General features: G+C 39.3%; 1 protein-coding gene across 6 annotated transcripts in view; it reads right to left on the reverse strand.

Annotated features, from left to right (window-relative positions):
* Nucleotides 1-4016: 4016 nt before the first annotated feature.
* Nucleotides 4017-13765, reverse strand: part of PCGF3 (polycomb group ring finger 3) — a 53084-nt gene continuing 43335 nt past the window's right edge. For all 6 annotated transcript variants that reach the window (XM_030512799.1, XM_030512802.1, XM_030512803.1 and 3 more), the window contains 3 exons: nt 12946-13083; nt 10884-10964; nt 4017-9473 (listed from right to left, as the gene is read on the reverse strand). In XM_030512799.1, coding sequence (XP_030368659.1) covers nt 9426-9473; nt 10884-10964; nt 12946-13083 — 267 coding nt within the window. In that variant the 3' untranslated portion in view covers nt 4017-9425. The remainder of the gene's footprint in view (nt 9474-10883; nt 10965-12945; nt 13084-13765) is intronic.

The raw sequence follows: 13765 nt of genomic DNA on the forward strand, positions 1-13765 counted from the left end.
AATTCCTTTTGGTGGTGGTGTTATGAAGGCATTATATGAGGTCCCAGTTCTCAGTGCATGTGCTCTTATTTCTGCTCAGGTATATTAACTGTGGTGTGGCGCACTTGAGTTAGTGCCTGAAATCATTTGGGGAACAGATTGTTCTGACATGGTCTATGCTGAAGTAGCTACATAATGCAGATGTTTTGTAAGTATGGTTACCTTATGCACACACCCATGTGTGTCAGCATCTCTTTATCTCTGTATTTGTAACTTAAATGAAGGGCTTGTATAACTGTAATGAGGACAGAAGGGTGTAAAGTTAATACCGTATGTAAGGTAGCTGGTGTGCCTGTTGAGGAAGCCAGAGGAAGTTCAGATAGAAAAATCGCTTCACACATGAAACCTGGCTACTGCAGTGGCATCTGAAAGGGCCACATAGGGTCAGCTGAGGGCTGTGCCTGCAGTTAGGAACACAGGCCTGGAGGAGGCCTCTCCTCCTTGTTTTCTGTATACTGGAATGGGTGTGGTGGGATCCCTGCACCTAAACAGAAAAGACTCTTCATGTGGCCTCCAGCCTTGTGCAGCCATGTAGCAAGAGCAGCACTCAACATGCTCTCTAGCGTAACAGGGCAAGGAAGGACCTTGCAGCTCTGTCGCTGTAACACAGACTAAGGCGCTGTGAGGACTTTCACTGGTCCTGCGTAGCATGGATGGGATATCATGTGGCAACCCTACCTGCATGAGAAACTCAATATACATTTGGAAAAATAGGGATATAACAGTAGAGAGCCATGAAGAAGAGAATGGCTGGGCATGGGTCATGCCAAAGGGAGCAGAAAAAAATTGGGTCTTGTGAGTACAGTTACTGTACTCCATTTGGTACATCCAGTCAACTAGTCCAGCATGCTTTGCCATTGGTGAAGGCATGTTCGCTGTCTCTAATCACCTCCCTGTGCTCCATATGCCTCAACATAACTTCCTGAAGGATCTGTTCCATGACCTTACCAGACACTAATGTGACACTGAGCGCTCAGTTAGTTCCCAGGGGCCTCCTTATTACTCCTTTGAAAAATGGGTGCAGTTTCCCTGTTTCCAATCACCTGGACTTTGCCTGACTGCTGTGACTTTTCAAATATGATGGAGAGCGCTTTGGAAACGACATCTGCCAGCTCCTTCAGGACCCCGGGAGGCCTCTCACCGGGTCCCATGGACTTCATAGAAGAATCATAGAATGGTTTGGGTTGGAAGTGACCTTAAAGATCATGTAGTGCTAAGCCCCCTGCCATGGGCAGGGACATCTCCTACGGGACCAGGTTGCTCAAAGCCACATCCAGCCTGGCCTTGAACACTGCCAGGGATGGGGCAGCCACAGCTTCTCTGGACAACCTGTTCCTCACCACCCTTATAGTAAAGAATTTCTTCCTAATGTCTAATCTAGATCTACCATCTTTCAGCTTAAAGCCATTTCCCCTTGTCCTGTCACTACATGCCCTTATAGAAAGTCCCTCTCCAGATTTCTTGTAGGCCCCCTTTAGGTACTGGAAGGCTGCTCTAAGGTCTCCCTGCAGCCTTCTCTTCTCTGACTTCGGCATGATCTGTTCAGTCCAGTTTGTCATTTCCTTCACCACACTTGTCATCTCTCTCCAGCAATTCTGTTCAGGTTGCATTTCTTGTTGGGTTAAAAGTTGTGTGAAGGTCACCTTTTGGACTTCACTCTCTTCTGTGAAGGTGTTTTGAACTCCAAATTAAACACAGGGGGAATACTAAGAGCACTGCAGTAGCAGCAAAGTATTTGTGCAGCTCAGCACTCAGTAAAAGGCTACTTGCCTGTTGTTGCTGAGCTGTGAGCAAACAGCAGACAAAATACTCAGAAGCAGTAGTAAGTTGCTGTGTCAGACAGGTATGCTTCCACTGCATATGTTGCAGCTAGCTAACCAAAACAACCAAACATTTGCCCGCAGCTCTCAGAGTAGATGGAAGCAACCAGCATTCAAGGAACTGTTAGAACCACTAATACTGAAAGCATAGGAGGTTTACAAAACATAATGCTTGCTCGATTAGTGGTAACATTTAGTCACTTTTAAGTGACTCTACACAGCCAAAGGGACCTTTCTGCTCTAAGTCTTTCATGCTGGTGTATAAGTGAAGTTTCTAACTGGCAGAAGCCTGATTTCAGGACAACTACGCATTGGTACTATCAGTGCAAATAAGAAATACATATGTACGAGTAAAACCAGTCCATAGTTGTCAGTAGTTCCTAACAAGCCAAAAGAAGGAATAAAAGCCCTTCCTGCTTTCTCACTAAGAGCAGTTCACAAGCAGTTCATTAGCAGTACTGCAAGGAGATACTGTAAGAAATAGAAGTACTGTAGCATCTGCTTTGCAGCTTATTTTCAAAGAATTGCAGAATCGTTAGGGTTGGAAGGGACCTCTGGAAATCATCCAGTCCAACCCTTCTACCAAGGCAGGGCCGTCAAAAGCAGGTTACACAGGAACGTGTCCAGGCGGATTTTGAATGTCTCCAGAGAGGGAGACCCACAACCAGCCTGGGCAGCCTGTTCTGTTGCTCTGCCACCTTCAACGTAAAGTTCTTCCTCATGCTGAGGTGAAACTTCTTGTGTTTTAGTATACGGCCATTGCTCTTCATCCTGTCATTGGCCACCACTGGAAAGAGTCTGGCACCATCCTCTTTGCAGCAGTATTATCTCAATTAGACATTTCAATTAATTCTATCAAAAATTCCCCCCCACCTTTGCTCTGTTCAGGTATTAAATGAAGTGTCACAGTTTAAGCCCAGCCACTAACTCAGAACCACATACCCGCTTGCTTACTCCTCCCCTTGTCCCCCCCACCCTCTCTCCAGGTAGGATGGGGTGGAGAATCAAAAGAATGTAAACGCCATGGGTTGAGATAAGAACAGTCCAGTAACCAAGGTATAATATAAAACTACTACTAATAATAGTAATAATGATAAGAGAAATAACAGGGGGATAGAATATAAAACTAAAAAGGGAAGGAGAAAAAAAAACCAATAAACACAAGCAATGCACAATACAATTGCTCACCACCCGCCGCCCGATGCCCAGACTGCAGCAGTGATCTAGGCCTTATGGGTGATTCCCCTCTGTTTAGGTACTAGGCGTGATGTGCTGCGGTATGGAATACCCCTTTGGCTAGTTTAGGTCAGGTGTCCTATTTCTGCTCCCTCCTGGCTTCCCGTGCCCCTCCTCACTGGCAGAACATGAGAGACTGAAAAGTTCTTGATTGGAGTAAACATTACTTAGCAACAACTAAAACATCGGTGTGTTACCAGCATTGTTCTCAGGCTAAAGCCAAAACACAGCACTGCACCAGCTACTACGAAGGAGAAAAATAACTATTACAGCTGAACCTAGGACAATAAGTCTCAAGGATTTTGAAGGAAACAAGGTCTTGAACGTATGAAGAGGGCAAGCACCAATGTTTGCCAAATACCATGACAGATTGATTTTTGAAAAGGCAAAATACACGCAATTCATTAATCAAAGCCTTCTCTAATTAAGAGACCTTTTTCCCTCCTAGCAGCACGTCAAAGTAAAATTAAGTAAAACTGGAATGTGTGTGGATATGCTTTTCGATTTGTCACGTATCTAAGTGAATGTCTGTGTTCCGCTATGCTGCAGTCAGCCCCTCTGCATCAACATCATCAGGTAAGGGTAATATTGGAAGTAACACATACAGGTCAGGTAAGTACCTTTCCATTCACACATACATAAAGACATTAGGGCAGCTGTGTTTTCCTTGTTGTAGCTGAAGCCATTTCATTTTCTCACCAGCAGTTACTTGCCACACACTTGTCACAGACATACGGCCATTCCGTGCAGTGGAGTAATGCTTTGGGCCATGCTTGTGTTTTCAGTAAAAGGCCGATCATAACAATGTAACGGCTCACTACCACTGTTTCAGTCACGCTTTGTTCAACACTACAATATTATGATGGCTAGTTCCTTATGTTCATGGGGAAAAATGGGACAATAACTTGCAGCCTGACAGTATTTCAGTTAGTTTCTCTGCTTTTATTAACAAGCATATAATATTAATTGGCAAAACACTGGATACAAGCTTCACTATCATAAAATCAAAACATTAAGCAATAATCCCCAACGGCTATTCAGACAAAACTAGCCACCAATAGTACAAAAATTACACAGCAACACAAAGCATAAAAAATTGTAAACTTTCAAATGAAGCTAAGCCAAAAATACGGTTTTACACTGTGACAGTTCCAGAATCTTTATTATGCCACATATGAGGATAAAGGCTTAGTGGTTGCACTGGCTTATTGTCCCTTAACCATAAAATCTTGCTGCAGGAGTAAAGAACAAACTCTCCTTTTGTCCAGGTAAATCACTTGAATGCAAGATTCCATTAAACCAATGCTTTAGTTTCAAATAAAAATAATTAAAAAAATAATTAAAAAAAAAAAAATGGTGGAACATCAGTACTCAAAAATCCTTCCTTCAGCCTAACCATTCATATGAATGACCCCACTGCTTTCTGCAGAACTGTTGAAGTTACTCATAAAGTTGCCAATGTAAGTTTTCATAGAATTGGACATTTAGTTCCCATCCTACCACTAGGGTCTTCTCAGGTCATTGTGGCTTCCAAAGATATCCAAGAAGCCTTAACGATAATCAAACACGGATCAAAAAGCGGGACCAGAGCTTTAATCTGTCTACAGATGAAACTGTAACTCCATAGTAAAATATTACGGCTGACTTGCAACAAGACGCAAGTTCCTAGAAAGCATCTGTACCAATGGCAAGTTTTGACCAAAGCAGAGATTGAAGCTCTGTTCCATGTTCCTTAATGTTGTTCCCATTGCAACTTCTTACTTCAACAACAGATCTCAAGACCTTAGTTACAGTTAGTTATATCTTATTATGTAGGGATTCTAGTGTATGGGACAATCTTTTGATCTGTTACCAACTTTAGGCAGACTAACTGAAGTGTAGGTGGCATCAACATTTCCATTGAAACATCCAAACTGATTACCTGAGGAAATACAGGAACTTGATTTCTCTACAGTCAAGGCTTCTGTACAAAATATATTTTACGTACGTAGTAAGATTTATCTTGCTGATGTACAGCCTGGTTGGCTTTTTCCTATCATCTTTAGCTCAATGGTAAGATGCTGAATGTCGTAAAACAGGCTAGTTGTACAGTTCTATTAATCATCCAGTAGAAAAAAATTCAATCAATCTCCTAGGACTATGTAATAAAGACAATAAGAGCCAGATAAGTTTTTAAAGGCTTATAGCCTATTGGCAAAAAAATAGCACCATTATAGTTGTGGTCTGATATTTCTTATGGTCCAATATCCCCAGAGGTGAGTGTTGTGTATACTATTGCACAACCAATAAAAACAAATATTCCTAGGTTTGATGGTACACAAATATACCAGACATAACAATGGCACAAAGCATCTTCAGATAGGCTGCAAGTCTTGCTGATTGCTTCCACAATTCACATTAAGGTTTCTTGCAAGATCATTTATTTTAAAATATTGCTGACAGACAGTTCTTGTACTTACACAAATTTAAACCCCCCACTTCACTCTGAAAATAAAACAACAAAAAAAAAAAAAAAACCAAACCAAAAAAACCCCACCAAATCAAGAAACAAGCCCCCAAATCATAGCTCCAAATAAAGACCCCATTTGAACAACTCAGAAAAGCCACCTACATTCCTTTTAAATTTAACGATAAGTAGATGCTACATTTACAATTTAAACATATGCCTAATAAATGCATGTTTCAAACCTATTGCACAAAAGCATAAGTAATGCTTTTTATCCATACAGAACAAAAACAAACAAAAGCTACTCAATGTAAAAGGAAGAAGCTTGTAAAAACATCTTACAATTTCATTTTATATGCCCGTAAATAAAGCTGGACCACTGAAAGAAAAATACTTGGATGGTAAAATAAGACCAAAGGCTTAAAATAGAATAAATAATTTTATAAAGTTAAAATTTAAAACCCCAATCTTATTTAAATTCAATACTATATATTCTGTCTGAATTATCTATTTTTAATGAAACTATATTTAATGAGACTCTGAGCCTGGGTGATTTATCAGTCTCATTGCTGCTGAGGATAATGCAACAAGATATTTCCTTACTGCAATTATTTACCAGCATAAACAATTGTGATAACTACTTCACTGTAATGGCATCTTCACGAAAGCCAAAATAAACTCTAATCTCACAAGGACAAAGAGATATCTATGCTGAGTCTTAACTCTGAACAGTATCAGGCTTGGTTTACCCAATATAATCTTGATATAAACTAACTGTCTTTTAAGCTTCACAGAAGTGAAACAAGGCTCTGACCCTAGGACACCTTCCTCTGACCTCCATTTAATTGCACTGTAGTCTTTTAGTAAGGCTAAAGGAAATAAACATATAGTCCAGACACAGTCACAGTTTCTGTAGCAAATACACTATGACATGTGATTTAGAAAAATAACTGGGTGGCCTCTTTTTTGTTTGTTGTCTTTTTTTTTAATTTTTCTTCTTTTTACTGGTGAGGTTTTATCAGATTATACACACTGCAAAAGCAGTAACACACAATTATGAGTAAAAAAAAAACCAAACAGGTGCAGGCAGGGGGGTTGGAACTGGATGATCTTTAAGATCCCTTCCAACCCAAACCATTCTATGTTTCTATGAATACTTGCTTGAATGTATGTATACATACAGGTATAAGCAGAGTTTCCACTATATCGATAGCACCATAAAAATTCAAGTGATTCTGAAGATGGTTATAAACTTACAAATATATGTTCTATACTGTAGGTTGTTACAGCAAGAGATAGATTTGAAAGACTTCTGAATTTACATGTTTGTAACTAATTTCTCAGCTGCACAAGTGAAGTACAGGAAAGTACTAAAATCCCAATGTGCTTCAACAGCACTGCGTCAATATCATTGTACAAAGTTTCTGCAGTACACACAGTTCGAGATAGACAGATCTCACACATAAATATATATATTTGCTTTTATGTATGTATGTATCCTGCTTAAGTCAGTAATCAGAATGCTTTAATTTTATGCCCACATCAGGTACAGCCAGTGCCTGTATACTCAGAGTGCACAGAGGGAGGACACTTACAGGCCGGTTTATACTCTCAGTGCCTCAGTGGCTAAAGAAAGTCCTTATTTACAGTAGGACAGTTAACCATGGAAACACCTCAAGATGGCCCAGTATGTCTTTGTGTACACATCCATACTACCTGCATTCCCTGTTTCATGAAAGGATTAGAAAAAATGGTAGCCCCATTATCTCATTTGTTCTTTTCTGCCAGTTCAACTAATGTTAAAGACAGAGAGAAGGGGGGGGAGGGGGGGAATAAAATTCCAAAATACATATATCTGTGTTCACAAACAGTAAGACAAAACCAGAGTCAAGTTGGATCCCATTGCTCATATGGATGTACACCACTCCCCACCTCCCTTCCCCACCGAGCCAACCCAGCTGTAGAATTCTGCGTAACCCAAAAACATTCAAATGCAGCTATTCCATATCCTCATCTGCAAGGACAGCAGCACTTTTTGGCCTTTGTGTAGTTCTCTCTTCGATCTCCACAGTTCAGTAAGCTCCCTTTCATTCTCTGCTCACACACTTTTTGATTTCCTTCCCGTTGACATCTGTGACTGTAACTAAAAATGAGGAACTCCGTTTTCAAACATAAACATAAGTTGGAGCATCCCTTCTGCAGCAGCAAAGGACTGAAGACTCCAAAGACAGATAGTCTTTGGGACACATGCTGAGGCATGTGGTGCTTTGAAAACTCAAGAAGAGAAAGAGGATTTAAAATGCTTGGATAAACATTTTGCAGTATCAACTTCCTGTTATCAAATAGCAAGTAACACTTTCTAGTAGAAAAGGGGAAGGAGCACAGCTAGAGGAAGCAGGACAGTTACAGACAAACTTGTTTTCTTATCCAAAGACAATTTATAAAAAAAAAAAAATTAAAAAAAAATACAGGCTTTAATAAGAGGAACAGCAACTAGCATTTTCAGGTCACTGGAAAACTCTTCCAAAAATTACAAGATTAATGACTTCCATACGTCAATAACATGGCAGAGCCTGTTTTCAGTGACTTGACACCTATGCAAGACAAACACACTATCCTACTATATATGCTGTATCATACTGTATGCAGCTTGCAGAAATCACTTTCAGCCACTTTTGCTGAAAAGGCAACTATTTCAAAAAGCCTTGCAAAAAGTGCAGTGAACTCTGCCTGCTAAGTGCTATTGAGGGTGCATTCTATAACATATATAGTTAAATGTGTGTATAGATGTATGCATACATGCATGCATGTATATTACCTTGTATCCACTAGTGCTGATGCAAACAAAATTACCAGTTAAGGCCAGAAGGTGCTAACATAATCTCATCTGACCACCCCCCAACAGTTAGGAATTGCGCTAAAGAAAATACTATGGTTTCATAAGAAAACAGGTAAAGGAAATATAAACTTGCTCATAATGATCTGAGGAATTCTTAATAAATGAAATGAAAACCGCAACATCACCCAAAGTAGCCCAAGAGCCAGTGTTTCAATAGCTAGTGAGAGAAAACTGTCTCTAAATTAAAAACTGATTTCTGCAAGCCACAACTACATAAGAAATATTTTGGGTTGGTTTTTTAAAGTTCACAAATCTAGCAGTTTTGAGCATCTGTCATTATGTGGTGCAATTTATGCCACAGAAAAATATCAGGGCACATTAAAATCAACTGAAATAATTTCTATTAATCTTGCCAAATCAACATGCATCAGGGAGTATCAAAACTTTACTAAAACACAAAGCAAGGGAGAGCAGTAACTGGGAAAAATGACAAACTTATTGGTTTCCCAGATTTTTAGAAGTTTTCAATGCAGCATAATAAATTATCGCCATATCATTAGGTATTTTCAATGGTCTACAGAATAACTTGAATAAAGCCAATGCAATCAGGCATACTATATAAGACAGTAACACTTTGCAAAAATATAGTTTTTAAAGATTTAGAATGTGAAAAGTAACTAAATGCAACTTGGTGTCAAAAGCAACATTTTTAAATCACTCCACAACATTCTAACTTATTTCTGTGTAACTGTAAGACATAAATCAGGCTGAGCTACATAGAACTGTGAAGTGTTTTCAGTATCTGTAAACTTAGTGCTGGTAGTGTCTTGTTGAGTTGCGACTTACTTCTTCTGTACAAAAAAAGTATAAATATTTTCTGTCGTACATCCCTAGAAGAAATATTCAGAAGGACAGTCCACTATGAAAGCCCTACAGTCTTCTAAAATTATTCGGCTGGTTTGTGTCATGTGATTAGTGATGCACTAAGAAGGTGCCAGATGATAGTCTCTGCAAAAACTCTGTCCAGAAGGACAATAAAGTTCTCTTACAGCAAGTCCATTTTGGGTCTGTAGTGTAGCAGTAGAGGTGCTTTCTGCAAGACAGAAATATCAGGTAAGTTCAGAAACAAAACCGGAAATAACCTGTTCAGTAGGCAAAACTTCTGTTTCATAAAGTAAAGCTTAAATGAATGATCACAGGAGCTATCTGCCCTGTCAAAATTTCAAAGATGAGATGCAATCTCATCAGTAAAGCTCAAACAAGAGAGGAAGAATCCTTTCCCTTTTTTGTCTCAGGAACTGATCTGTTTAACTCACAAAACCCATTCCCATTAAGGGAGAAATGCAGATGTCTAGAAAGCAGCCTAAGAGCATGTGGTACTTCACATCACACAGCTCTCACGTGATTATTCTTCTCCGAGTGTATTCAATGCTTTTTCATGAATAGGTAAAACTTCTAACAGCCACAACATCCTGCATGAAGGAGCTCTGTGTCTCATGTCAAGAACTGCTTCCTCTTGTCTGTTCTGGACTTCTCACCCTCCAGTTACATTTTACATCCCCCACCTCTTTCACTTGAGAAGGCAACTGACACACAGTTGCATAGATTTCCATGATCAAGGCGAACAGTAGACTTGCAGAGATGCACAATTTGATTCTTCTACGCCAAGACAGAAAAACAACTCCCTACTCACACCTGCACCTCTTCTAGGTATGCATCGAAAGCCATCAAGCGGTTCTACCTCAGTGTACACTGTAAACTCTGGCTGCGTTGCTTGTCCTTTATGAATACTCCCTCTTAGTTCAAACATCCTCAAATACACAGATACTGACTCCAGAGGTGTGACTTGCCTCCTAAGTGTTCAATTTTGCAATTCATTCTTACACTCATTTTACTTGAGCTGTAATTATTAGCGTGATAGCTTATACCTAGAATGAACGCCCCACTGTTTACTATTCAGTCTGAATGAAGTTGTTTAAAGAAATCACAATAAGCAAGTCAAATATGTACCCAAACATTTTTAACCAGCCTTGTTTATGCCTACTAAATGGTACTAGAAGTTTCCTTAACTAAGGCACACAAGCACTGCAGTTACCACCTCTGCTTTAGAAGTAAAAGAGACTTCTAGACCTACAGAAAAGAACTGTGCTGAAATTTTCTGCCTTTTCTGCATCATAACTGATTTCCCCACCTACCTGGATTAAAACCAGTTTTACCTAAAATAGATAAAAATAATACTTTTCTTGTGGCTTCCACTTCCTTTACCAGACTCGATAACAATTTTAGCAGTTGAGACAGTGTTCCCTTTTTCTTTGCAATTAATACTTAATTTCTCTTTCCTTCATTTTCTTGGAGACGAAAATGAACAGTTGGTGTTTAGGGATGCTGTACTAGATACTTTTGATCGAGTCTGCAGCTACTGCAGCATAGTTCCAAATGATGCTTGTTTTAGAAACATTTTATTTGGCCACTTCATGATTTACTAGGAAGCACTGTGTCATACCTTAAATCTCCATCTAGTAACAACTACAAACTTGAGTGTGTGGTCCTTGCCAAGAATCTCTTCATTGCATAATATGTCCAGCTGACAAAACAAAGGCAACAGTTAATTCACTGGGACATGTACATGGAGCAACATATTTCAGATAATACAACAAATGTTTGTCAAGATTTTTTTTTTCTTTGAAGACACTGGAAGCGTTCATCTTACAGCTGCTCTGTAGACAAAAATAGTACCAGAAGAGACAAAGTGCTTGTCTTTTCTCATCACTGAGTGCTAAAAGACCATGTCTGTGCCTACCTAGGAAATAATGCATCAACTGGACTTAACTGTCTTAACTGGTTTAGGTTCCCAAGCAATACTAATGCCCTTTCCTGAAAGCTTTACATGCTTTCAAAAAGGCCCCATAAATGATCAAGGAAACAGAATTCGCAGCTCTCAAAGCCAGCTCTGTTATTTAACATACAATGAAAATTCTTTACCTAGCACCAGCCAGGTGGCTTTCTGCTACAAGGATGCATTTAAAAAAACCCCAAACCGGTCTGCCATCTCCCTCATACACTATATTTATGGGTTCTTTGCAGGTACTCAATAGCTATTTTTTCACTTTTCTATCTCGGTGCTGAAAGCTCTTGATATTAGAAGCAGTGAGGATATAAACATAAAAACATGAGGATCATATGACTACTCATCAGCTGAACATGAACTAAAACAGGGAACATGCATGAAAACAGTAAGCTCCACCAAGGTGACTTATATCAACACCGCATTACCACACAACACAAAAAGGCCTTACTGGGCATGCAGCCCACATATATGGCTCATCTAACTGGCAATAACTCAAACCTGCAATAGTCCATATGCCCGCAAGCTTAGATCCGTCTACTATGTACCTGTTACTTGGTAATTGTACACTAATTACTCCACAATTTATGTACTCTTTAAGAAGGTAGAGAGGGATAGCAAAAGAATAAACAGTAGTTCTGAAAACTTTCTCCTTTAATAAAAGCCAGGCAGGTTGTTATATCACAGACTGATACAGTGGAATGGAAAGCTTAAACACACAAATATTGCCTTTTGAACAGTGATGGTAGCTGTGCTGCTGCTGAGCTACAGCCAGCAGTCAACCACTTTCAAGCCAGCCGAGGACAAGACAGGAAATACAGTTTTGTTCAAGAAGGCTTCCAGAGCATTGGGACATACTCCAACCTTAAGACAGTGTGTTGGTTTGAAGCACGTAGAAGCTAGAAGGAAGAGTGATACAGATGCAAACCGACTGTTGGAAAAGCTCGAGCAGAAAGGTGTTGACACACTGGACTTGAAAGCAAACGATTTGAATGAAAAGTCTTACTGAAATTCAGTGAATCACTGACATAATGTGGGGTTGGGAGATGTCAAGCTAAGAGTCACTTGAGATGTCTAAAGACTGTGACCAAGACCCAGCAAAGTGGCAAACAGAGGCTGCATTCATATGTTTCGCCACTGGTAATTTTGAATCTGAACTAGAACTGCAAAGAATTGCCTTTCTTTCTGTGCCTTTCAACATAAATTCTTCCCATGATTCCCAGTATTCCCTGCAGAGGAAGGGAAAAGTAGGTATCTGGTAACACTCTAGTTGTGGTAGGCAGAAACTTCAGGCTGAGCTTCACTGAAAGCATGAACAAATATCTGTGGTGCTTTCTCTTAATCTGAGCTCCAATAGTGCAAGTGTTTGCTGCTGCCTGTCCCCTGCACTGTATGTGGAATCTCTGAAGGGCTGGGTATACCCAGCCACAAGGTGTCAAAGCAAGCACCTTGCCAGAGTCCATTTCAACACACATGGAAACACAGAGCCAAGCCTTTTAGCTCAACTAGTTATATATAGACATGAAAAGGTGCACAGCAAATTAAGTGGCAAGTCCTGTATAGCTTCAAGAAAGGGCAGGAAAACGGATACATAACATATAATTAAAGAAATGGTGTATGCTTCTGTTTTCTGAAAATAGAATCAGACTAAAAGAACAACCCCACACTTTTCACAAAGTTTTTATATCTGGAAAATAATTTTAAAAAATTAAAATATTACCTCATTGAAAGAAGAAAGGTTTAGTTTTTTGGCAATGAACTTCTTTAGATGCAAGACTGTTGCTTGTGCTGAGCAACGAATCCATTTTCGTTTCAGTCCACGCAATTTGCTGCTATTGCATTCCAAGCAGATGCTTACCTTCAGGAAAAAGTGAACAGTCAGAGTTGGCTGGAACAATTTTCTGCAGTCCTCTCTACGTATTCCATATGTAGTTTTCATTAACACAACAAAGTAAAAAAGTACAGTACTAGTATTTCTTAAACTGAAATGCCTATTAAAAAAAACCCCACAATATTTTCTGACATTTGGTCAGTTTAGTGATAAAACCAAACTGCAACCAAAATGGATCTAGACAAAAAAGTTCAAGAAAGAATTTTTGATGTTGGAACAAGACTGCTCTGGTACAAATTCACTGGCTGCCAATAGCTCAAGAGGACCCTATATCAAAAGCTAGACTAAGATAAGCAGTAAGAATACCACTGCCTCTTTTTAATGATTGCTTCTAATGTAACTTCTTGCTTTTAACGCAATTGCTAAATCCAGTATAAAACAGAATTTTAACAGATGTTTAAAAGAGAACTTAAAGTTTAAAAAGAATGGATACAAACAACGTAAGAAATTTTCAAAATTCTAAAAGTTATCCCTCCAAAAGGTGTCTCTGATTTCTATGCTTCAGTTCTCACCTCTTCTCATTCAGCTATTCACTACTTAGTTTAAACTCTTTGTGATGATTTACTTCATGCACTGAGAGGATTTAGTACTAGGTACGATCCCTTTCAAAGTTCCCTTACATTGTAATTTAAAGAAAACATCTAAGTCT

The sequence above is a fragment of the Strigops habroptila genome, chromosome Z (assembly GCF_004027225.2).
Source record: "Strigops habroptila isolate Jane chromosome Z, bStrHab1.2.pri, whole genome shotgun sequence".
In the NCBI taxonomy this organism is placed as follows: domain Eukaryota; kingdom Metazoa; phylum Chordata; class Aves; order Psittaciformes; family Psittacidae; genus Strigops; species Strigops habroptila.